Here is a 22297-nt window from a genome sequence, read left to right on the forward strand (position 1 = left end):
CACTCATCAGTGCCTGGAATGACCTTTGTCTGACCTATGTTCCTCATTAGGGCAGAGACTTTGCATGTCTTTGTTGTCTTGCATCCCCATGGGCTGGTGGAAGACATATAGTAGACTCTCAATGTATATTTGTTGAAGAGATAAATGAATGAATAGGTGGAATGAATGGAAGAATGATGATATGATTTGGATGGATAAATGGATAGCTAAATATAGATGGGTGGATTAGTTGAGGATGAGGGATAAATAGCAGTCAGTTGAATGGATGGACGGAAGGATACTAGGTGATAGATGATGGATGGATAGATGGATGGACGGATGGATGAACAGATGGACGGACAGACAGATGGACATATGGATAAATTAAAAAACGACTGGATGGATGGATGTTTGCCAGACTCCATGCTAAGCATTTTACACACATCCTCTTGTTTTATTCACATAGAAATCCCATGAAAGAAGGAATATTTCCATTTTACAGACAAGGTACTTGAGCTTCAGAGGTAGGAAAAATCACTTCCCCAGATTATACAACTAGGAAATGATGGAGCAGGATTCAAACTTAAGTCTCTTGACTCCAAGCCCTGTGCTTTTAACCACCATGAAAAATATCTTCCCCTCTTCCCCGCCTCTCTTCCTCCCCTCCTCCCTCACTTTGAGAGCCTGTACTGGTCACCCCAGCTCCCTTTCTGATGCCCATGTCTCAACTGCACCCAGACTGCACCTCCAGCACCCAGGTGTCCATATCGCTCAGCTGTCAACCAGTGAGATGGCCAGATAAGTCCATGTGTGAGTGTGTGTGAGGGCCTGCAGAGACTCTGCAGGCACGAGTGAGGGTAGAACGAGGTGACTGGAAAACACGTCCCTTCTCTGGGTGGGCCCCCAAGTACCAGGGACGGTGCACAGCCAAAGACAGGTCCAAAGAGTCTGGTAGTGACCGCCACTATCAGTAAGGTACCCATGGACGAAGCCTCAGCCCTGAGGTCATTCCCAGTAGGTGCCACAGAATCACAGCACCTGGTGACTCGGCTCCACCAGGTCAGGAGCCAATGAGGAGGCAGTGAACACAGGAGGAATGGAAGAGAACGGGCAGGTCATGAAGGGGAGCTATGATCGCAGCCCCCAGGGCCATCAGACTGCTGCACAGAGAGGCTGTGGTCCATGCCCTGCCTTGGGGAGAGGCCATGCAGGACATGGAGGATGGGAAAAGGCAGCTGGAGGAAGGAACTGTGAGCATCTTTCAGATTCCTCATCCAGGCCTCTCTCCTCAAGACACAGGTGAGTTGGCAGGTGGTTGGGTAGTCAAGAAATAGGCAGACTTCAACAGTTCTTGTGGTCACCAATGATTTCCACGTAGGGCAGCCCCACGGGCCAAGTGTCCCGAGGCCAGTAGCGGACTTTGAGGGTTTGGTCTGGCATCTCATACCTCGCGTCCACCAAGGCCATGGTGACCATGCCATATGGGAAAGTGATGCTGATAAGCACATGCCTGTGGGTGCAAGGAGAGGGCAGTGAGGGCACAGCAGGCCCTACAGCCAGCTGGGTGCCCCGGCCCCACCCAGGTCCTCTGCTTACTGCTCACGGATCCTGACCATCCAAAGGAACTTTCTGGAATTGTCCCCAGGATTACAGTCAGTCACCCCACATACACACACACACACACACCCCAGTATCTGTGCCTACACTCTCTGTCCCCAGGCTGCTGCTCCAAGCTCTGGCATTCTGGTCTGGGGCCCCAGACTATAGGATAGGTGCTTACCAGATGCTATGCAGGTAGAAGAAATTAATCTGCTGCCAGAAACTGCAAAGGAAGCGGTCGCTGATCCAGCTCGTCAATGCGAAAGCCCACAAAACCACAGAGACCTCAATGAGATGCCGAAGCTCCTTATTGCTGGTCCTAGAGAGGGAAGAAGGGAGATGAGAACCTGACTCCAAGAGTAGAGCCTGCAGGGGCTGATGGGAAATTCCTCCATCATGGAGATGAGGCTGGGAGGAGGGAAGGACCAGGGTGCCAGGCGTATGGGGCCTCATCTGTGCTTATCACTAACATTTACTGAGCACTTACAGGTTGCCCAGTGCAGTTCTAAAAGTGCTTCAGATAGAAACTCAGTCCTCACACCAACACTAATATTCCCATTTTGTAAATGAGAAAACTGAGGCCCATGACATTGTCACGCCCCAACCCCACCCCATGTTTACAGAGCTAGTAAGGGGCAGAGCTGGGGTCTGAACAAGCGTTGTCAGGTTGCAGAATTTTTAACCTACAAGCCCTTCTGTGTGTGTGTGTGTGTGTGTGTGTGTGTGTGTGTGTGTGTGTGTGTGGTGGGGGAGGGAGGGTGCCTGTGAGTCAGTGTGTGAAAATCCCTGTCTGTGTGCTATGAAAATGTGCATATCTGTGTGTGGCAGGGTGATTCTCAGATGGCCATGCCTTGGGATGACTCGGGATCAGACTCTGTTTCCCTGACAGAAGAGCTTACCCAGTGTCCCTTAGGAGAAAGAGCATATCTGGGATTAATAAGGCACTAACTCCCTTCTGGTTAAAAGCACAGGCCCTGCCCGCTAACCTAAAATGAGACAATCTCCACATCAAAAAGTAAACATAATGAGTAAGAACCAGTGAAATTTGAATAAACTCTGCATTCTAGTTAACAATATTGTCCCATTGTCAATTTCTTCCTTTTGAGTCTGTGTTATTGTCACATAAGATGCTGCCACTGGGGGGATCTTAACCACAAGGCTGCCAGTTCAATTCCTCGACTCCCGCAAGGGATGGTGGGCTGCGCCCCCTGCAACTAGCAACAGCAACTGGACCTGGAGCTGAGCTGCACCCTCCACAACTAAGATTGAAAGGACAACAACTTGACTTGGAAAAAAGGCCTGGAAGTACACACTGTTCCCCAATAAAGTCCTGTTCCCCTTCTCCAATAAAATCTTTTTTAAAAAATTAAAAATAGATCTATATGATCTAGTAGTTCCACTTCTGGGTATATATCCAAAGGAAATAAAAACTGGATTTTGGAGAGAGAAAAAACACAGATGCTGCCACTGGGGAGGCCGGGGAAAGGGCACACAGGCAGCTGTACTGTTTGTGCAACTTGTTATGAGTCTGTAATTAGTTCAAAACGAAAAGTTAAAAATATAGCACAGTGACTGAAATGGATTAAAACACTTAAGAGATGTAAACATTCTTGAGTTCATAATAACACTTAAAAACAAAACCAACTTCAGTGGTCCCTACAAGAGACGACTGAGGCACTAACTCATTACTCTGGAAATTGATAAATAAGGAGAAAGAATCAATGATGTCACCTGTTTTTCCTGTTCAAACTGTATTTCAAGGTCGGTGAGTGAAAGTCCTTCTTGATGGAAGAACTCCAGCTAATCGATGCAGAAGGAATAACAGAACCTGCAAATCACCCTTTCACAATCCCTAATGAGCTCGTGAATGGAGGCAGGGGCATCCGTGGCTGCTGAAGTCATTAGTTGAAAGGTCGGTGGAAAACTTTATAGTGAAGGTATGGGGTGACACCTTCCAAATCCCCTGATCCACCTTAACGGCACTAAACGTGGGACAGCCATTCATTCTGGGGTCCTAATGGGATAAAACAAGAAGCACCCAGCACCACACATGAAATATTCTGGCCTCAAAGAAATCAAAACCTAAATCTAGATTGAATTATTCATGTGCAGAAAATACAAAAATAAGGAAACACACCACAGGAAGCAGTAAGTCAAATCCAGAAGGCGGGATGTTCTACAGGACAAATGACCAAGTGTCTGTTACCAAATCAGAGGCATGAGCCAAGGGGGAGGAAGGGACTGTCATGAAATAAAGGCCTAAGAGTCTGTGTTTGCATCCTGACTTAAATGAGACCAGGTGTAAGAAGGCATCTTTGAGAAACTGAGCAAACATCGATAAGACCTGGGTATTGGATACTATTTTAAGGAAGTGTGTTAACTTCGTTAGAAGTGTGTGTGCCATAGCTTTCATTTGTCCCTCAAGATTCTTCCCTACCATTCTTCACTCTGCCCTCTGCCCTGGGGAAGGGGGACTGAGCTGTGTGGACCAAATCCAAGGGCTCCCTTGATCTTGGGCTTCCAATTGGGTTGGCCAATGGTTTCCTGTTGGGTTGGCCAATGGTTTCCTGTTGGGTTGGCCAATGGTTTCCTGTTGGGTTGGCCAATGGGGGCACCAGCAGGAAACCAAAGGGTGGGAGCAGGGGATGTTAGATTTATTTCCAGTGCTTCCTTTCGGTGGAGTTGGCTCAGGTTGACTGCAACCAGTACAACTGGAGGTCACAGCTCTTGCCAAGGAGACCCTCCCTCTATGTAGGCTCTCTCCTTCCATTCTTGTAATCACTCCCCCCATCACCCCTCACCCCAGGTCTCTGATGTCACAGAAGCCCATTCTTATTAGCAGAGATTCTAAATGATCCCTAATGATTTTCCTACACCCTGCCCTCTCCTTTGTAAATAACCCTTTTATTCAACTCTCCTCAAATGGCCTCATTTGAGAGTTCCTCTTTTTCCTGCTAAGATCTAGTATGGGTTAAAAAAATAATTCTTTATTGGGAGACTAAAAACCTGAAAAATTAATTGGTGTCATGATATGAAATCTAGAATGTATAATGCAGGTTGGTAAAATGTGGATGGCTGTTGGGGCTGGTTAGTGGGTACATGGAGGTTTGGGATACAACACTCTGTATACATATGGAGGGTTCATAATAAAGAAGGACAAGCTCTGCAGTCAGACAGCCCTCCGTTCAGACCCTGGCCCCGCCCCTCATTCATGGATGATCTTGAACACGGGCAGGCCAGCACGGGGGAGGGGACAGGGGGTCTAGGAGCCACCTTCCCAGCGCCTGCAGCCACCACCCACTTCTTGTACTCCTGGAACACGATGTAGAGAATGTGCACGGCGATACTGTTGAGGGCGTACGCGTTGACCGTGGGCTTCAGGAAGGACAGGAAGGTACTGACCAGGGTGGTAACGACGACCAGGCAGACGAACTGGGGCCTGGAAGGAGAAGGGCTCAGCTGTAGGGGTTGGGGATCGGGGTGGGGAGGGTTCTGGGGGGCTAGGCAGAGTCACATGGAGACCTTGTGGCCGAGGTGGAGGAGAAAAGGGAAGGGGTTCCAAGGAACCCAAAGGGACTCAGAAAAAGGTCTTGAAGCTCCCAGGTGGGCTCAACAGAGTCTCAAGGCCCAGGAGTCAGTGAAGGTTGTCAGGGGCCCAGGTGAGGCCAGACAAGGGATTCGGGGGAGCCCAGGTGAGATTAAGGGAGGAAATACAGTGGTCCCAGGGGCTTTCAGGAGAGGGGTTTTTGAAGGCTGGGTTGGGTTGAGCAGGGTCAGGAGAGAGTTGCAGATGGGTCTTGAGCACAAGGTGGGCCCAGGAGGATCAGATAAAAAGATTCCAGGAAGCTCAGTTGATAGGTTCAGGGGAGAGGTCTGGGGGTCCAGGTAAGCTTAGGCATGGGGTCCCAGAACCCCCAGGTGGGCTCAGACAAGGTCTGGAGAAGGTCCTAGGCTATCCAGCTGGCTTCAGGGGAGGAATTCTGGGAGGAATTCCAGAAGTTCCAAGTACATTCAGTGGCGGGGTCCCTAGGAACCCAATTAAGTTAGGCAGGGTCAGAAGAAATTCCTGGGGTGGTCAGGGGAGGGATTCCAAGGACCCCAAGAGTGCTCAGGGAGGCAACCCAGGCACCTAGCCGGGCTCCGATAGGATCCCCAGATGGCCAGGCCCACCCCCCGCCCCACCTGTTCTCCCCTAGGAAGGTGGGAAAGTAGCAGCGGGGCATCCATATGCTGTAACCACTGGCCAGCAGCCAGAGAATGGAGATCTCATCCAGCAGTTGGCCCAGGAAGCTGAGTGTCATATGGAAGTACATGGAGAACAGGCCTGCAGCAGGAGACAAAGGGAGGGGGTCAAGGGGTGGCCCTGCCCACCACCGCCGCCCCACGGTCACAGACTCCCACCTACCTACGACCATGAAGAGGACACTGACACTGTAAATGTAGCGGGAGCGTTTCTGGGCATAGGGGTGCATCAGGAACATCATGAGAGGCCCGAAGATGAAGAAGGTGACATTGCTGAACTGGAGAAGAAGAGGACACAGAAAGAGGGTGTCAGACAGGGGAGGCAAAGGGGAGCTGCCCCTAAGTCCGAACTCCCAGTCATTCACCAATCGGTCACCTGCCTTCCTTCAGGCAATGAATCATCCCAGAGTTCGTCACTCTTTCATCTGACCTTGACAGTCAACGAGTCATCAGCAATCATCAACCTATGACTCCATCCATTATCCTAGGGCTTCATTCACTCAATGAGTGTGGCAAAGACTAGCTACTCATCTTCTAAATACATTCTCCCCCTTTCCCTTATAGAAATAGTATCCTCCAAGTTTTAGCTGGGCACACAGTTACTCAGCTAAAGACTACATTTCCCAGCCGTCCTTGCAATGTACTGTGCCCTTGTGACCTGGTCTGGTCAATGGGATAGGAATGTAAATGAATCTATTACTTCTAGGACTGTTCTTAATAAGCAGTTTAAGGCTTGCCTTTCACTTCCTGTGAACCAAAATGCAGCTGAACCTACATCTTAAATTATATATATCCCCTTTCTTCCTTGCTATATAAATCTGAATTGTGTTCAAGCATCAGTAGGACATGGCCTTCAGGGAAGCAAGATTTAGCCCCAGGGCATGAATCATTACAATCACCAACGACTGGTTGAGGAATAAATGTGTGATAGAATTCTGGCCATGAAACATGATGGAAGATCTGATGAGGGACTTCTGGGAAAATTCTCTTTACTGAAATCAGGCCCAGTGAAAAGAAGTTTGGACAGTATTGTGATGTTTAAGATGAGGCAGCCATTTTGCATCCGGGAGGAAACTAGGCTGAGGGCAAAAACAAATATTTGAGAACAGTGGTTCTCAAACTTTTTGATCTCAAGACCCTCTTATATTCTTAAACATTACCGAGGACCTCAAAGACCTTTTGCTTATATGAGTTACATCAACCAAGATTGACTGTATTAGAAATTGAATCCAAGAAATTTTCAAAACACAAGACTACACCAGCACACATTCCCTTGGCCACCAGAGAGATCGATTCATCACATGTCACGTAGCCACTGGAAGATTCCATGGTATCCTCATGAGATAATCAGATTGAAAAAAGGCAAATAATATCTTCATTATTATGAAAATAAGTTAGGCCTCGAGGAACCTCTGACAAGGCCTCAGGGATCCCAGGAGGTCCCTGGACAATATTGTGAGAACCACTTCTCCAGGGATAGCACAGCAGAAAGACAGAAAGAGCCAAGTATTTTGATGATGTTGAGCTGCTCAGTTAACCTATTCCAAAACCATTTAGGTCCAGACTTCTATTTTTTAAAATAAGATATTGTCCTTCCTATTTAATCAGGTTTTAGTTGGGTGTTTCCTTTGAAACCAAATCTTTCCAATGAATGGGCTTCGGGATCCAAGTGATGTGGGATTGGATCCATGCTCCCTTAATGGCTGTGGGGCCTTGAGAAGATAACTTCAATGCCCTAACCCTTTTAATGCACTTGTGACATATGAATAACGTCACCTGCCTCTTCGTGCTGTTGATCCAAAGGTCTCCAGCCCTCATGGGTACAATTAAGGTCACAAGAACGTTTGCACCAGAATTTCAATGGCTCAGAGTCCTTAAGTGCTGATGCAGCACTGCAAGGCCCCTCACAGGTTCCCCCATGTATGTCGGGGCCACAGTGAGTATCTCATGTGTTCATTGTCAAGTGTCCTCGTGGTCTTGTTGACCTGCCAACTTGAGGTCAACCAGCTGGTTCGCTCAATTACCCCCTTTCCTCCCCAATAAAATCCTCCCCTTGTAAAGGTCTCCTCAACTACCTATGTCTCATCTTGGTGAAGGAACCATGCTCTGTTAACTAGGTCGCTCTGTTATTTCTTGGAACCTGGGTCTTAAGGATACTGACTCAAAAATACAGAGCACAGTAGTGGGTGTGGGTAAATCATTCACCTGATACAATGTCATCATCTCTGAGCCTGGGGACCTGTGCAAGTTCCCAAGGCAGGTGTCCTCCTGATTCTCGGGAAGCCCATGGCTCTCCTTGGCTCATGGTGGAAACAGCTCAAAAGTAACAATTGGAGGACCCAGCCTTGGCAAACTGGTTTCCCAGCCCATGGTCTCACCCACATCCTTCTTTTCCATGCCAACGTCTCTGGTTTCTACCAATGGACAAGGTCAAACACATCTCTGGGACAGCCACCAGTTCATAATAGCTATTCCAGAACAGACAGGTACCGCCCACACTTGACCTGTCTGTATCACAAGACCCACCCCCACCCAAGTGGAGTACACACCTATCTCAAACAGGACCAATCAGATTTTCTCTTTTGGGAATTTGAAACTTGAAGAAGACACAGCCTGGGATTCACCAAAATTGAGTCTCATTGTTGACAACTCTCTAATAGAGATGCCCTGGGATATTGTCGTAATGTTTAAGATATGGCAGCTATCTTGCCACCACGAGGAGATGAGGCTGAGAATAGAAGCCAACACTCAAGGGCAGTATTTCCCCTTCCGCTGAATCCTCCAGACCTGCACTAGGCCCCAATCTTCCCAAGCAACTCATCTTTCCATTTTCTAAAATATTCCAGTATTTTTATAATGCATTTTTTTGGGTTTGTGAGGTTGGTTTTGTTTTTTGCTTAAGCTAGCTTTCTACTGCTTAAATCCATCACTATTCACATATTAGCTAGAGCTCTTTGGTAGCACGCAACAGAAAATGATTCTGGTGAACTTACACTGTAAATATAAATATATGTGAGTATGTATGTGTGTACAGTTAATTAATTTATTCATTAGTTAATTTATTGTGGGGAGTTCATTAATCAAAGGAACTGCAGAGACAAGGAAAACCAGAAACCAGAACAGCTCTGGCCCTCAAATGGACAATCTCTTTAGGGGGAAACTTTGGATGTGAATGAAAACAACTATGTTCCATCTTCATGTTCAAGCCCAAGATTCAAATTCTGGACAGTGCAGCCTGGACCACATCGCACCCCTGGTCAGAGGAGGGGAAACACCTTGACTGACCATCCCATCGAGACCATGCCCAGTAGGGGAGGAGCAGTCGGTTGTCTAAGGGAAAATGGAGCCATAGAGACTGAATGGGCAAAATCCCCTCTGCCTTCAACCAAACACCAGCCCTTGGGCACATCAACACACACCCGAAGATGCTGAACCAACCAGTCTCCCAAACTCTAAAGCTTCCATTTAAAACACACACCCGTGACTCCCATAAGTAAAATCCAAACTCTTAAACTTGGCTTATAAACTCCTTCCATTACACGCATCTCTCAACTCGACTTTATAATCCAGGTGGAAAAAATAACTCAGTTTTCTGAATGAGCCATGCTTCTTACTCTAACCTTTTACCTCCAGGAGTTTGCACATGCTGTTCCCACTGCCTGGAACACTCTCCCTCTCTACTACCCTTCTTTGCCAGGCCAACTACGACTCCATCTCTCACCTGGGTATCACCTCCTAAAGACTTCCAAATCCCCCAAGGCAGGGTCAGGTGGCCTTCCTTTGTGCCCAATGCCATCCCATTTTCCCAGTACTTATCCAGCTGCTCTGGGACTGTCTGGCTCTCCCGCTAAACCTGACTTTGAGAACACAGGCTGTGTCTTCTCCATTCTCCATTGTAACCTCAGGAACCAGAATACAGTAGCTACTCAATCAATGTTTCTTGTGGACCAGACTTCAAAACAGATTCAGGTGGATCACCCATCACATGCGTGAAAACATTTGACAGAGAATCTTGCATCTAGAAAGTTCTGGGTAAAAGGAGCTATGAGTGTTCCTCTCTCAACTTTTGCCCACACTCCCTTGCAGAGATTGTTTTTAATTCCGCACACCCCCAGCTTTCTAGTTCTTGTTTGTCGATGAGAAAACTGAATCTCGGAGAGGTGGAGTAACTTCTCTGAGGTTTCAAAGCTCCAGGGGACTCAGAGGTTGGTTTACTTCTGTTTTGAAAGACAGGGCTAGATAGGTGGTGATGGTAAGAGGGGACCCCCTGCTTCAATAAATAGTAAGAGCTGCTGCTGTTGTTACTGAGGGCAGTAATAATAACAGGCTTATCAGTGTGTAGCTGCTCCAAGCTCAGGGGCCAGAACCGAGACAGGAATTTTCGATGATGCCCAAATGTGCAAAATGAGGGCAGAGCAACAGGCGGAGCGTGTGACTAATGGGCTGCACTGGCTCCAGAGCCTCTGATAGCATCAGAAAGGATGCCAGGGTCTCCTCCCTGCCTCCAGGGCTGGGTCCCCACGTTTCCCAACCGCTGGCCCCACCCAGACTCAGCAAGGCAGGAAAGGCACCATTTGAGATCATGTCCAGAGTCAGCCCGGCCCTCAATCTCTGGACTCACGGGGTCCCTTCTCATTCATTCATTCATTCATTTGTTCATTCATTTGCTCAACAACTAATCCTTCAATGCCTACTATGTGCTCAAGGACCTTAGAAGTGCCTGAAAACAAAGTCCCTGCTTTCATAAGGTGTGTCCAGTCAGGGTTTGGGGGACATTCTGTGCCCCAATTTCCTCCTCTACCTCTGAGCACCACATTGAGGATTAGAGAACCAAGTGCCATGGGGCCAGGAGTTTGGCTGTTTTGTTTTACTGCTGCGAACACTCCAGTGTCTAGAATGGTGCCTGGCACACAGTAGGTGCTCAGTAAATTTTTGTAGAGAATAACACATGCCAAGATACATGTGAATAATGCATGTGTGTGCCTGGCACAGGTGCTGAACCATCTGTTTACAATGGCGTTGCTGTTACTGTAGAATGTCTGCTTTTTTATCACAAGCAGGGCATCTGATAAACAGATGTAGCTGAATACCTTAGGGCTGGAAGAAAGGAAGGAAAGGTGGAGGGAAGGATGCAAGGAGACAAGGAGGGAAAGAGAAAAGGAAGAAGGAGGGGGAAAAGATGTTGGAGAAGAAGGGAAGAAAAAGAAAGAGGGAGAAAGATTGACCTGAACTGACTCCCCACCTCAGCCATGGGAAGAGGCAGAGGGGGCACCCCTTTCTCATTTACTCCAACCACTGGGGCTGAGACTTCACCCCTCAACACCCCCCACTGTCTCCCTGCTGACCCACTGGTTCCCTGGAGGATCCCACTGCCTCATTCTTGATGCCTGTGCCCTCCCCCACTAGGCTGCGACTTCCCTGAGGACCAGAAACAACTTGTTTTATCCTTAGCTGTGTCCCCAACACCTATTGTGCTGGGTAGCCAGTAGGCACTCAAGAAGAGTTTGCTGAATCAATGAAATCAATGAACATGGCCGAAACCCCCTGGCTCTTTCTCCCCACTGCCCATGCTGAACTCCTACCACTCACACCTGGCCCTGTCACCTGCCCAGGGCCCCAGTCTGCATCCATTCAACGTCAGCACTGGGCGGGGGGCATGGAGCAACAGCACCAGCCACAGCCGCTCCCTGCAGGGGACCTACTTGCATGGCTTAAGAAGCACACACTCATTGTTAATCACTCAGTAACTGCGTGGCCTCACAGCGCTGTGGGGAAGTGAGACACTCTGGGACCAGGTGGCCTGGGTTTCACTCTGGAACTTCCAGCGCTTACAGTTTTTGTGCACTTGCAATTTACATGCTGTGCAACTCTGGGAAGGAAACATAACCTCTCTGAGCTTTCATCTACCCATCTGCAAAATGGGGAAAATAAGAGTACCTACTTCATAGAATTGTTATGAGGATTAAATAAAATTAATAAATGTCAAACAAAATTAACACTTTTGCGTCTCTCTGTGCTATGTTTACTTAATAATGGTAAAAGCTTTGATTTATTCATTGCTTAGGATGTGCCAGGAACTGTGAGTTTTTTCAATACCTCTATTTTTTTTAATTGAGATAGAATTCACATACTATCCAAATCACTCTTTTAAAGTGTACAAGTCAGTGGGTCTCCATTCATTCACAAGATTGTGCAAACATCACCACTATATAATTCCAGAACATTTCCATTACCCCAAAAAGGAACTGTACGACCCTCAGCCCCTGGCAACCACTAACCCACTCTCTGTCTCTGTGGATGTGCCTGTTCTGGACATTTCACATAAATGGAATCACACACGGTGTGGTCTTGTGTTTCTGGCTTTTGTCACGAGCACCGTGTGTTCAAGGTCCATCTACATTGAAACGAGCATCAGCACCTCCCTCTTCCTCGTGGCCGAGTAATAGTCCAGTATGTGGACGGGCACATTGTGTTACCCATTCATTTGTCAATGGACATTTGGGTTGTCCGGTAGCTGTTTCGTCCTCTCCATGGTCCTATGAATGACTTACTCACTTACTATTAGCACCCTACAGTTGCCCCCTTTTTGAATGTGCACCCCGTAAATATTTGCTGAGTGAATTAGTTTTTCTTCCCTATCACCTCCCACCATCCTGTACCCCTATCGTCTGTCTCCTCCCTGCCCAGGACACCAGCCTTGCGAGGGCAGGCATTATTGTCTGCTTCCATCACCGCAGTGTTCCCTGAGCCTGAAACACTGCCTGGCTCAATCAATTCTTGTTGAATGACAAGCCAAATGGAGGGTCATTTTCCACTCCAATCAGACCCCTCTGTCAACCCCAGGAGACCAGCAGAGTGGGAATCACCAAATGCCTGTTTTTCCAAAGGAAAAAAGAGGTCCAGAGGGACCTATTGAGTCTGACCCTGAGTTGTGTCTTGGGCTTGATCACCAGTTTCGTGTGTGTAATCATTCAATTAATGGCATCTGTCCTCCCTGAGGGCAGGCACCATGCCCTCCTGGCTTCTGCTGGGCCTGGCAGACCGGAAGTGCCTGAAATTAATTGCTTTTATGTGAATGTTGATGAGGAAAGAGGCAGAGGATGGAGGTGTGGTTTAGAGCTCCCTGGGCCTCCCAGTCACAGCCAGGGGCACAGAGAGGGGCAGGTCTCCTACCTGAGTCACACAGCATTCAGGGGAGACAGGTAGGAGCCTTCACGCTGCAGCGGCCAGCTGCAGAGAAGGCTCCATTGGAAGAGGAGGTGGGAAGGCCGCTGGAGGGGCGGGCACTGCAGCCTGCACTCCCTCCTCCCCGCCTGTGCCTGTGCAGTTCCCACACTAGGCATGCCACCCCTGTGTTCTGTGCCCAAGCATCTGAGAGGGGGCTTTCTGGAGAGGATGAGATGTGGAGCTTCTGAAGCTTTAGCAGGGTCCCAGGGAAAAATTCAACAGCACAGCTGCCTCTGGGAGCCGGGGGCAGGGGACTTGAAACTCCTTCCCACACCACTTGGAACTCTCCTAAGAGGTCAGCAGCCTAGGCCAAAGCAAGCAGGTGCAAAGTGGAACAGCCCACACCTTGCCTTCTCCCCTGCCCCTCCCGATCCAGCTGCTCCCACACCCTGACCTCTGTTCCTCTTAGATATCCTTTCTTGGCTCTCCTGACTGTCTCTGAAGTCAACCAGGTGCCCCAGCTGCCCCCACATCACTGATTCTCCCCTGGGTCCCCAGTGCCCTCACAAGGGAACACAAACTCCTCTGCTTGGCATACCTCGTTTGGCCCCTGGAAACCTAGCCAGCCTTTTCTGTTGCCCTCAGTCCCTCCCCCAAAGGCAGCCTGGGCCCGGGCTCAAGCCACCAGCTCATTGTCCCTCACCTCAAGGCCTCTGCAGACGCCGTCCCCACTGCCCATATACCTTAGAGAACATGTACTCATTCTTTCAGCAAGCGGAGGCCTCAAGCCCCATCCTCATGGCTCCCCACCACCTCACTTCTGGCTCCTGTGTCTCCCTTTTATGGGACAAATTATGGGACTGGGGGACCTAGTTCTAATTCTAAAGCGCCTTACACATCCTGGGATGCTGAGCCTCTCTGGGATCCCAGGATCTCCCAGCACAGCTTGGTTCCCAGCATTTTTGTTGAATGAATGAGTCCATCAATGATTACGGGATACATTTCAAACACTCCAACCAAGCACTCAAAACTTTTCATCTTCATCTCTACCCAGAGTCTAGCCACAAACATATTATTTCCTCTTTCCCAAACTGGCCAGCCCCTCTTTTACTTCCACGACTTAGTACATTCTTTTTCTCTGCTCCTGCTCTTTTCCTGGCTCCTATCCCACTTGGTGAGCTCCTATTCAGCTTTCAAAACCCAACTCTTAGGTGCCCTCTTCTGAAGTCTCCTATCACCTGTGCTGAGTCCTCTCATGCTTCCTTCCTCCTTACCCTGACCCTGTGGGGCTGGGCTCTCCCCCACCCCAGGCTCAGAGCTTCTTGCAAGCTGAGCAGTGAGAAAACCAAAGATTCTCCAGAGAACAGTGCTTTCCAACTACGAGTTGTGACTCCTAAGTGGATCATGATGAAATCCACATGAATAGGTTTTTTAAATTTCTGCTACATATTTTGTCTTTCATTTACATACTTGATCAAAACTGTGCTTTTAAATACTGCGTAGTGTTTCAGCAGGATATAGTCACCCTACACAAAGTGGTGAAAATGTTATGGCTTCTTTTTTATTTATCTGTTTTTCTTGCAGTTACAAATGACTCAGTATATAAATGACTGTGTATAAATCTTGCCATCTATTGGGATTGCCTCTTTGGTGAAAGTTCCTACAGGTACAATGAGTCAAGGGGGGGGCAGGTTATTTGTAAATCCATGTCTCAATAAAGGTTGTCAAATCGCCCACTGCAAAATGTGAGTGTGCCCACATTCACTATGAAATAAACTCATTTTTAATTCCTGATTTGAGAAATCGGAAAGAAAATTTCTTATTTTTACTATTTGACTAGTTATTTATATATATATATATGTGTGTGTGTGTGTGTGTGTGTGTGTGTGTGTGTGTGTGGTATATAGCTATATCAGAGGCTAGGAAACCATAGGCCCTGTGCCAAGTCCAGCCCACTGTTTTGTTTTGTGTGGCCAATGAACTACAAATGATGTTGACATGTGTAAAGAGGTCGAAAAAATGAAAAGATGGCAGCCGGCGAGAGCTGCCGTGAGCTGCTGTGAGCTGCCAACCAACGACCGGCAACCGACTCCCTCAGCCGGGGGAGCGCAAGGCTCATAACACCAGCATGGGCCAGGGAGCTGTGTCCTACACAACTAGACTAAGAAACAACAGCTTGAACCAGAGTGGGGGGGGGGAGGTGGAAGAAAGGGGGGGGGTAAAAATGAAAACAGCAATAAATATCTTGTGACGCATGAAAATTACATGAAATTTATATTTTGGTGTCCACAAATAAAGTTTTATTGGCACATGGCCACACTCATTTGTTTACCTGTCACCTGTAGCTGCTTCCCAGCTATAGTGGCAGAGCTGAGTCACTTCTATAGAGATCATACAGTCCAAAAAGCCATCTGGCCAACCCCTATGGTGATGGGTTTGGGATACTCAGAAGTGTTTGGAAGGAGGACATCGTGGGGAGAGGCTTTATAATACAACATAGTTCCTTGTGCCCTAACCTGTCTGCCACAGCCTTTTTGATAGAAGAGAAAATACCCAAGTGTGGTCCCACCAGGGAAAGGTAAGTATTGCTTTGTAAAACGTTTGTTTCTGTTTGGTGAGTATCTGGAAATGCGGGTACTAGGTGATGATGGTGTAGAAATCTCAGATGTGTCATGAGCAGAAAACATGTGAGACCCGCAGCCTCGGAGACTGTCTGCGGGTTGTTCAGTGCACTGCATTTAGAGACGGGCTGAAGGATGGGACGGGGAGAATTTCACATGAGAGCGTGAGCGTGCGGCTAGACCTGGGCAGAACCCACACCTGAGCCAGCCCTCTCTCTGTGCCTTCTGTGAGGTGGGATGAACAGAGAACGTTCTGGACCACAGGGCTGCCAGGGAATTCAGAGAGGAAGGTTCCAAAACTTGAAACCCTCTTCTCAACCCCCAAGGATCAGCAGGGTCAGCCCCTCCCACTTTTCAGGTGAGGGTGCTGAGGGCCAGAAAGAGTCAGGGTCTGGTCAGGGGGAACAAGAACCGAGAAGACCACAGATTACCCTTGAATCTCAAACTCCTGCCTCCCGGTCTGGGGAGCAGTGAGGTCAAAGCTCACAGGGTCAGAGCAACCTGACCCGCCTGGCTCGGCTTGGAGCTTCCCCACCCCACTCACCAAAAGCCTCTCCTGGACCCTCCACCTCCATACCCCGGCTCTAAGTGCCAGTGTGGCCCTGGACATTTCCTCAAACTCCCTGAAGGCCTGTTTCCTCACCTGGAAAATGGGATTAACTCTGTACAATAACAGGGTGCCGAACCCCCAATGTCATTGCGAAGATTAAATGAGATTTTCCCTATCAAACGTTTAGTACATTGCCTGGCACACAGTAAGCACTCAATAAAGGCAATTCTTCACAAAATTCCATTGCTCACCATTTACTGATCACCTACTATGTGCAGGGCACAGAGCAAAGCATGCTGCCTGCGTTACCCACCATCCTAGGAGCTCCAGGAAGGCAAGAACCCTGCCTTGTTCCCCGCGGTGGCCACAGAACCCTGCACAAGGAGCACAGCCACATGTGTCTTTGGCTGCTTGCATCTTTCAAGCTTTGGTTAAATGTTATTGCCATGTAGGCATCCAAGATTTGGGGGCCCGGCTAGTGTGGCCACCACCATAGCAGGGGCTGGGGCAAGGATGACCAACTGCCCTGGTGTGGCTGGAACTGAGGGGTCTCCTGGGACATGAGACTTACAATGCTGAAAACAGAACAGTCCCCAGCAAACTGGGATGAGTTGGTCACCCTGGGCTGGGGGTACAGCTGAGAACAAAGCAGACACAGTCATCTCCTCCAGGAAGCCCTCCCTGACCCATCTCTCCCTGCTGGCTCAGGGGCCACCTCTGGGCCCCCCAAAGCTGCCTGTGTGTCCCCCATTACAGCACCATTACCCTGGGCTGTGAATGCCTGGAGTCGCTCTTTCCCTGGTCACTGCTGCCTTTCCAAAACCTACTGCAGAGCTTGATGCCAAATAAAGACAAATAATGAATGAAAGCCAGCACTCCTTGCCTGCAGATGAGCCGACTGAGGCTCAGAGAGGCAAACCACTCAAACAGGATTCCCCAGCAGGGACGTGGAAGAGCCTGGCTTTGAACCCAAGTGTAGCGAGACTCCATCACCACCCAGCCCTCCTGCCCGGCCGGCCCTCACCGGCCCTCACCGTGTTGTAGAACTCGGCCACCTGCTCCGAGTGCTGGAAGTTGCTCTCGCACCAGTCCACCTCGGAGCTCTGGTAGGCGAAGATGCTGGGCATGGTGACGCAGTGCCCGCTGCCCGCTGGCTGTATCTGGCAGAGAGCAACTTGCGAGCCTAGTAGGGCTGGGCTTAGGTGAGGCGGGGAGAGGACAGCTTAGTGCCCCATGGCGCGCTGAGAGGAAAAACCTGCTGAGCGGCTCCCCAGTTGCACCAGGGCCGCCTGGCAGTGTGGTGGCAACCGCCCTGGGCATAAGTGGAGGGGCTGGCACCATCCAGACAGGGAGGGAGTGGGTCCATGGGGGGCCTCCCATCCCTGCCCACTAGGAGCGGGAGTCAGAGGCACTGTGTTAGAACACAGTGTAGCTTATAATAATAATAGTGAGCTCACTGAGATGAGTGTCCTTGCTATCCCCACTGTACAAATGAGCAAACTGAGGCAGAGAGCGCAAAGTCACTTGCTGAGGGCATGCAAGGTGGTAAGGCTGAATCCACACTCCACGCTCTTAACCATTCGGAGGTTTTACTACCATTTGGAGGTTTTACTCCCTCCATACCATGAAAGTGCCATGCTGCTGCTTCCCATATCAGGGACAAACAGCTGCACTCCCACCCCACTGGGCTCAGCTCAGCTCCCTTAGAGTCCTCCAATATGTAACCTTGCCCAGTCAGTTCTTCTGGGAGCCTCAGTCTTCCTGTCTGTGCTATGGGAGGTTGGACTAGATTGAAGCCATTTTCTTGGGCAGTCTAGACCTCATATACCTTCAGTGTCCCAAATTCCACCAGGGGCCACTTTCAAAGCCTCCACGAGGAGATGAATCTGCAGAGTTCCAGGTCTGAGGTCCCTGGTTCTGGCTTCCAAGGGCGGTGGAAAGCTCTGGTTTTAGTCAGACAAGGCTTGAGTTTGAAATCTGAGTTCCTCCCCTCCCTAAGTTGTGTGATCTTGGGCAAGTGAATCCACCTTTCTGTGCCTCAGTTTGTTCATCTGTAATATGGGGGGAGTAATGTGATAAATCTCACTGTTACAAAAGCACACAGAGATAAAACAAGATAAGGGCTTAGCTCACTGCCTGACTCAGAGTGGGCCCTGTGATAAATGGTAATAGGTTTTCTTATTGTAGCTGACTTTAAATTTTAAGACAACATTATAGGAATAATAAAAATAATGGCAAACTTTTACCAACTACCTACCAGTGCCAGGCTCTTTTCTAAGTGCTCAACATACAATATTATATCATTTAATGTTCTTCACAACCCTAAGGGAGAAGAACTACAGTTATCTCCAGGTCACTAGGAGGAAACTGAAGTCCAGAGAAGTTAAGCAATTTACCCAAGGTCACAGAGCTGGAAAGTGAGAATGGGGAAAGTCACTTTGCCACTCCGAGCTTTGGTTTTCTCACCTGTAACATGGGAATAATAATAGTACTTCCTTCTTAGGGTTTCTGTGAAGATTTAATGGGTTGATACAGTGTTTCCCTAGAAAGATAATTTTGGGTGATTCGTGGACCTGCATTCGGAATCACTGAACTGTGTGGCAAGTAATTCACTCCCTTTCCTATTTTCAATAGTTGGAGGAGAGGGCTCAGTTAATGCTAATATCTGTTTATGCCTTTTAACACTTAACCCCTGTCCTTGATAAAAGGCTCTGCAACAGTATCCAGCTGAACGTTGTGACATTGTTTACATTGTATTTGGTTTTTAATAACCCTTGTCTTAAGGCTGGCCATGTGCACTTGTCATTCATGGCAGGGCTACAAAGTTTCTTTTTAAAAATAAATGGATTCTGCCATTACTGCAGGAAAAGGTCCGGCAGAGCTGAGCAGTCAAGATGTGTGACTTCACCGAGGACCAGACCACAGAGTTCAAGGAGGCTTTCCAGCTGTTTGACCGAACAGGAGATGGCAAGATCCTGTACAGCCAGTGTGGGGACATGATGAGGGCCCTGGGCCAGAACCCCACCAACGCCGAGGTGCTCAAAGTCCTGGGGAACCCCAAGAGTGATGAGATGAATGTGAAGGTGTTGGACTTTGACGGTGACCAAGAACAAGGACCAGGGCACCTATGAGGACTATGTCGAAGGCCTTAGGGTATTTGACAAGGAAGGGAACGGCACTGTCATGGGTGCCGAGATCCGGCATGTTCTCGTCACACTGGGTGAGAAGATGACAGAGGAAGAAGTAGAGATGCTGGTGGCAGGGCACGAGGACAGCAATGGTTGAATCAACTACGAAGAGCTCGTCCGCATGGTGCTGAACGGCTGAAGACATTCCTGGTGTACCCAGCGCCCTGTGCCTTCCCCTGTGTGAGACTGTACGTAGCCCTGAAGGCTTCCTAGCTTCTCTTGTCACAGCACTTTCCCCAGCTTGTCTCTTAAGGTTTGCCATTAGCAATCACCAAATAAACTTGCTCTCTGTGCCCTAAATAAATAAATAAATAAATAAATAAATAAATGGATTCAAGCTTTATAATTCTAGAGGTGGTTACATAAATCTACAGATGTGAAGAAACTGCAGACACACACGAACCAATGTAAAAAGTGTTGAAATCTGAATAAGGTCTGTAGATCATATCAATGTAAATTTGCTGGTTTTGAAATTGCATAGTTACATAAGATGTATCATTGGAGAAAACAGTAAAATATACACAAGATCTCTCTGTACAATTTTGGCAACTTACTGTGAGTGTACAATTATTCCAAAATAAATAGTTTTTGAAGAAATGGATTTAGGTTTTTGATTGGCAGATGAATATATCAACAAAGTGTGGTCCATCCATACACTGCAATATTAACCAGCATTCAATTCAAAAGGAAGGAAATTTTGACACACATGGTACAATACAGATGAACCCTGAGGGCATGATGCTCAGTGAAATAAGTCAGACACAGAAGGACAAATACTGTGTGATTCCACTCAGAGGAGGTCCCCAGAGGAGTCAGATTCATAGAGACAAGAAGTAGATGGTGGTGCCGGAGGCTGCGGGAGGGTTTAAAGAGGACAGATTTCAGTTTGGAAAGATAAGAGAGTTCTGGAGATGGACAGTGGGGATGGTCACACAACAATGTGAGCGCACTTGATGCCCGTGAGCTGTGCACTTACAAATAGTGAAAACGGTATATTTCACTTTATGTATATTTTACCACAATTTCAAAAAGTAATTGGTTTATGTTCTTAAAGGGAGTTTTATGTGACAAAATATCTGAAGTCATTAAAGTCCAGGCAGGAGGTGAACATAGGAAAATCCTGATGGTGGTCTGTGAAGGTCCAAAACTTGGGGGCTATTGAGGCTGGGCTGCTGCAGTGGCACTGAATGAAAACACTCTAATGCTGTTGTTATTGTTATTATTATCTATGAAGTGTCAAATGATTCCATGTCCACACTCTGCCAGGTGCCTAGAGAACCATCCTGGAGATCCTCTCTAGAGAGATGAGAAAAACGTCAGGTTTGGAGAGAAGTTCCCAGAGCCTGAATTAAAAGCTTGGACTGACTCTCCATTCCCCCAGCGCAACAACCGCCTCACCATTTAGCCATAGCTCTGGCCTCCCAACCCCCTGCCCAGGTGGGCCAGGAGAGCAAACATATACCACACCCACAGACCAGCTTCTCCCAGCCCAGCTGAAAGCAGGGGGCCTGACTCCTTCCCCGTGGAGGGGCCATGAGGGAACCAGATGGCCTCTGAGGTCCTTCCCTGCTCAAATCTAGGGCAGGGCACAATTGCTAGGATCTGGCCCTCCTGGGCCTCTGTGAAGGGTTAAGCAGCGGGAAGCAAGGTAGTCTCAGGTACCCATGCCCAGCCCAGCCTGGAGAGCTTGGGAAATCACCCTGCATAGAGCTGACTAGGGAACTAGGACAGCCAAACAGGTGCGTAGGTGCTGAGGCGACGCTCTCCCTCTGCTAGGGAGAGAAAGGAGGCTAGAGAGCAGGTGTGGAGAGCCAGAGCCTGGGAGGGTTTATGAGTTTCCATGGCTGATGAAGCCAATTAGCACAAACAGTGGCTTAACTCAACACACATTTATCACCTTACAGTTCTGGGGATCAGGAGTTCAAAATTAGTTTTATAGGGCTAAAATCAAGGTGTCAACAGGGCTGGTTCCTGCTGGAGGCTCTAGGGGAGAATCTGTTCCTCGCTTTTTCCCACTTCCGGAGCTTGCCTGCATTCCTTAGCACACAGCCCCTTCATTTTCAAAGTGCATCATTCCCTCTTCTAATTCCAGCACCACACCTCCATTTTTCCTGATGTTGACCTTCTTCAAAAGACTCTTGTGATGATGTCGGGCCCAGATAATCCAGGATAGTCTCTTCCTCTAGAGATCATTAATTCAATCACAGCTGCAAAGTCTCTTTTGCCATGGAGGGTAATAACATATTCCCAAGCTTCAGGAATGAGAACATGGGCATTTGTGGGGAACCATGGGTCTCCTTCCCGCAGGAGGAAAGAGGTGGGCCTGCGGCAGTGGGGCTGGGGGCTGAGAATGTGGATGAAATAAATTGGGGTTGAGCTAGACTTGAAGGTGGAATTGGGAGTGAGGCAGGGGGTGAGGATGGAGGTGAGCCCGGAGACACAGAGGGAATGGGGCTTGGGGTGGGATGTGGGAGTGGGAAGGAGGGAGAGTTGGGGAGGAGGAGAGTTTGGGAAGAGGCTAGGAAAGACATGATTGGGCAACTGGTGAGATTTGAACATGGACTTTATAATCCATAATAGTATCATATCAGTGTACGTAAGATTTTTTAATTTGATAAATGAATTGTATTATGTAAGAGAGTATCCTAGTTCTTAGGAGATACATGCCTAGATATTTAAGGGTGAAGGGACATGATGTCTGCAACTTGCTTTGAGAAAGAGAGAGAGAGAATGGCAAAATGTTAGTGACTGGTAAATTTGAGTGAAAGGTACATGGCAGTTCATTGTACTCTTCTTGAAACTTTTCTGTTGTAATTGAAGTATTTCAAAATGAAAAGTAAAAACAAACAAACAAACAAAATAAAGTTGGCTAATAAGAAGTATTGGCGAGGAAACTTTCATCCCTAACTGGTGGAAATATGAAATTGTAAAGGGAGAGGATTTGGGAAACA

At 48.2% G+C, this 22297-nt stretch overlaps 1 protein-coding gene and 1 pseudogene across 1 annotated transcript; one reads left to right on the forward strand and one right to left on the reverse strand.

Moving 5' to 3' along the window:
* Window positions 1–412: 412 nt before the first annotated feature.
* Window positions 413–17372, reverse strand: ACER1 (alkaline ceramidase 1). Its single transcript, XM_019710754.2, has 6 exons — window positions 17193–17372; window positions 5984–6098; window positions 5761–5902; window positions 4880–5017; window positions 1760–1897; window positions 413–1489 (listed from the first exon to the last, which is right to left on the reverse strand). The coding sequence occupies exons 1-6, from the start codon at window positions 17283–17285 to the stop codon at window positions 1321–1323; spliced, it is 795 nt and encodes a 264-aa protein (XP_019566313.1). The 5' UTR covers window positions 17286–17372; the 3' UTR covers window positions 413–1320.
* Window positions 17373–19044: 1672 nt separating this feature from the next.
* Window positions 19045–19648, forward strand: LOC141572676 (myosin light polypeptide 6-like; annotated as a pseudogene).
* Window positions 19649–22297: the final 2649 nt, after the last annotated feature.

The sequence above is a fragment of the Rhinolophus sinicus genome, linkage group LG07 (assembly GCF_036562045.2).
Source record: "Rhinolophus sinicus isolate RSC01 linkage group LG07, ASM3656204v1, whole genome shotgun sequence".
Lineage (NCBI taxonomy): Eukaryota > Metazoa > Chordata > Mammalia > Chiroptera > Rhinolophidae > Rhinolophus > Rhinolophus sinicus.

What these genes read in the sequence shown, in the direction of transcription:
- ACER1 (XM_019710754.2), bottom strand. Translation starts at nt 17,285, where the DNA reads ATGCCCAGCATCTTCGCCTACCAGAGCTCCGAGGTGGACTGGTGCGAG. An exon ending in TGTCCTCTTCATGGTCGTAG is followed by an intron (nt 5,903 to 5,983) that starts GTAGGTGGGAGT and finishes CTCCTGCTGCAG; the next exon opens with GCCTGTTCTCCATGTACTTC. An exon ending in TTCTACCTGCATAGCATCTG is followed by an intron (nt 1,490 to 1,759) that starts GTAAGCACCTAT and finishes TTGCACCCACAG; the next exon opens with GCATGTGCTTATCAGCATCA.